The 2,865-nt window shown below is 40.6% G+C and overlaps 1 protein-coding gene across 1 annotated transcript; it reads left to right on the forward strand.

The window, feature by feature from the left end:
• On the forward strand, nt 1–1,726 carry LOC104100001 (fasciclin-like arabinogalactan protein 8). The gene has a single exon (XM_009607156.4). It carries the CDS (start codon nt 233–235, stop codon nt 1,499–1,501), a length of 1,269 nt encoding a protein of 422 aa, XP_009605451.1. The 5' UTR covers nt 1–232; the 3' UTR covers nt 1,502–1,726.
• Nucleotides 1,727–2,865: the final 1,139 nt, after the last annotated feature.

A 2,865-nucleotide genomic window follows, 5' to 3' on the forward strand; every position in this document is an offset into this window, starting at 1 on the left:
AGCTGTTACCCAAAAAAAAGTTGAACGGAATTCCCTCACACCCCTGTCTCACATGCTATCCATATATTCCTCTCCTCACCCTCATCCCTAACCCTAGTTAACTTAACCACAGTTACCCACTCCTTAACCCTGGTCAACCGTCTCCTCCACCTTTAATACCACACTTCTGTCTCTTCCCTCACTCCCTTAGAAGTTTCAGTGCTTGCTTTTCCTCTCTTTGCTAACGTTCACCATGGGTGCACTACACATTTTCCTCTTTACTCTCATGTCCATTACCATTTCCATTCATGCACACAACATTACTGAAATCTTAAGCAAATTTCCAGAGTACAGTGAGTTTAACAGTTACCTCACACAAACAAAACTCGCCGACGAAATCAACAGCCGTCAAACTATCACTGTCTTAGCATTAACCAATGGAGCCATGTCCGATGTTGTCGGTAAACATCCACTTTCTGTCATCAAAAACGTTCTTTCCCTTCACATCTTGCTCGATTACTTTGACAGCACTAAACTCCACAAAATCTCTGACGGTACTACACTTTCCACTACCCTTTACCAAACTACCGGCAATGCTAACGGCAACTTAGGTTCCGTTAACATCACCGATCTTAAAGGTGGTAAAGTGGGTTTCGGCTCAGCTGTTTCACACTCACCGTTAGCGTCTACGTACACCAAATCCGTTAAGCAAATCGAGTACAATATCTCTGTGTTGGAGATTAGTTCTCCAATTATTGCTCCGGGTATTTTGACTGCTCCGGCACCGTCTGCTTCGGACTTTAACATAACAGCGGCATTGGAGAAAGCGGGATGCAAAACATTTGCTTCGTTGCTTGTCCAATCTGGCGTTCTTAAGACGTATCAAACTGCCATTGCTACGGGTTTAACTGTCTTTGCACCAAATGATGAGGCGTTCAAGGGCGCAAAAGTTCCAGATCTGAACAAACTGAAAAGTGCTGAGGTGGTTTCGCTGTTACAGTATCATGCTGTTCCGAGTTACACTCCTATTGGGACTTTGAAAACGAAGAAGGATCCTATTTCTACTCTAGCTACTAATGGTGCTAGTAAGTATGATTTGAGCGCGTCTACAGCTGGTGACCAGGTGACGCTTGACACCGGCGTTGACTCGTCAAGAATCGCTTCAACTGTTATTGACTCTACGCCGTTCTGTATTTTCACCGTCGACAGTGTACTTCTCCCTGAGGAGTTGTTCGGGAAATCTCCTTCTCCGGCGCCGGGACCTGCACCGGAGACTTCTCCGGCACCTACACCTGAGGGAGCTTCCCCTGGCCCTGCTCCGGAGGCCAGCTCACCTTCTCCGATGGTGTCTCCTCCGGCGCCGCCTACCTCGTCTCCAGCTGGTGCTCCGGCGGATGCTCCTGCTGCTGATTCCGAGAACAGTACGGCGAAGAAAAACGCCGGTAACGTTAACGCTCCGACATTGCTGAAGGTTCTACTTACAGTGTCAGTTTCGGTAATTGTGTCCGTTTATTTGTCCTAGATCGTCATTTACGGGCTTTTGTTTAACTTTTTTGTTTTTTGGGTTTCTGGAGTCATATTTTTATTTGTGACTGCTTGAGAAGATTTTATTTAATTTGATTTATAATTTTTAAATGTCCTTTAATAGTGAGTGAGTCGTTGAGCTGAGGAAGGAGGACATTGTTTTTGTTTTTTCTTTTTTTTTGTTCAGTTGCTGTACTTTTGTTTATGTTAAATCCTTTTCTTATTTTTAGTGTTGTGACACTTTAATAATGTTCCACTTGTGTTGCCGTTGGTGGATAGTGTCGGTGTGTGGATTATGAGAACGTGAGTGACAGCTAAGCAAATGAAGAAAGCATTGGTTTTGGGCCCACTTTGTGATGGCTGTTGCCTCTTTGTGTGGCGAATAGAATAGTTTCGGAAATGTGAAGTGCATTGGTTGGCTTAAGCTAAACTCTTTAGGAGTATATATTAAATAAAAAAGTGAAATACAGAAGGTTGGAGTTTCCAGAACTATATAAAGTTGAAGGGATAGAAACTGCTTTGACTAGTTGAACTTTGATGAGGTTGTCCGACCCTGTAAAATTTTGCATTGTCACTACTCACTATTCAATACAACCTTTTTGTTGGCCTTAATACAAGTTATGTACGAATTTGTGCATGATTCTATGCGAGATGTGGTACAAGAATAGTAGAATATTGAGAACTACAAAAAAAAGTTACTAAATGTTATAAAATAAATACTATAAAGTAGATAAATTGAAGACAAGTATAGAGAGAAACTGATATATTATTCAATTTTAAATTCATGTGCATAATGAACCGAAAACTCCTCTATTTATAGAAGAAAGGAAGTAGCTGCGAGACTTTTTAGGAAGCAGCTTGTAAGCTGTCTGCATGAGCTGCTTGCAACCTGTCTGTTTAATAAGAAGCTGCTACAAATCATTTTATTGAGCTGATTGCAACATGCCTGCATCAACTGCTTGTAGATAAACTTCAACAGAGTACTAAATGGATAATCTTTCTTCATGAAGATTATCTATAACGGAGTAATAAATAAACATCTACAATATAATTATTTTCATAACACTCCCCCTTGGATGTTCATTAAAAGATAATGTGCCTCATTAAAACCTTACTAGGAAAAAACCCTGTGGAAAAAAATCCTAGTGAAGGAAAAAGAGTACACATATTTAGTAATACGCATTGCTAGCTGCCTCATTAAAAACCTTATAAGGAAAACCCTTTGGGAAAAAATCTTAGTAAGGAAAAAAGAGTACATCGCGTATTTTACTCCCCCTGATAAAAACCTTGTTTCAAATATTTAAGTTTCCGCATTCCAATCTTGTATACCATCTTCTCAAAAGTTGAAGTTGGTAAAGATTT

Source organism: Nicotiana tomentosiformis, chromosome 1 (assembly GCF_000390325.3).
Source record: "Nicotiana tomentosiformis chromosome 1, ASM39032v3, whole genome shotgun sequence".
NCBI lineage: Eukaryota > Viridiplantae > Streptophyta > Magnoliopsida > Solanales > Solanaceae > Nicotiana > Nicotiana tomentosiformis.

Bases quoted from the DNA above. Each gene is read 5' to 3' on its own strand.
- LOC104100001 (XM_009607156.4), top strand. From the start codon at position 233: ATGGGTGCACTACACATTTTCCTCTTTACTCTCATGTCCATTACCATT.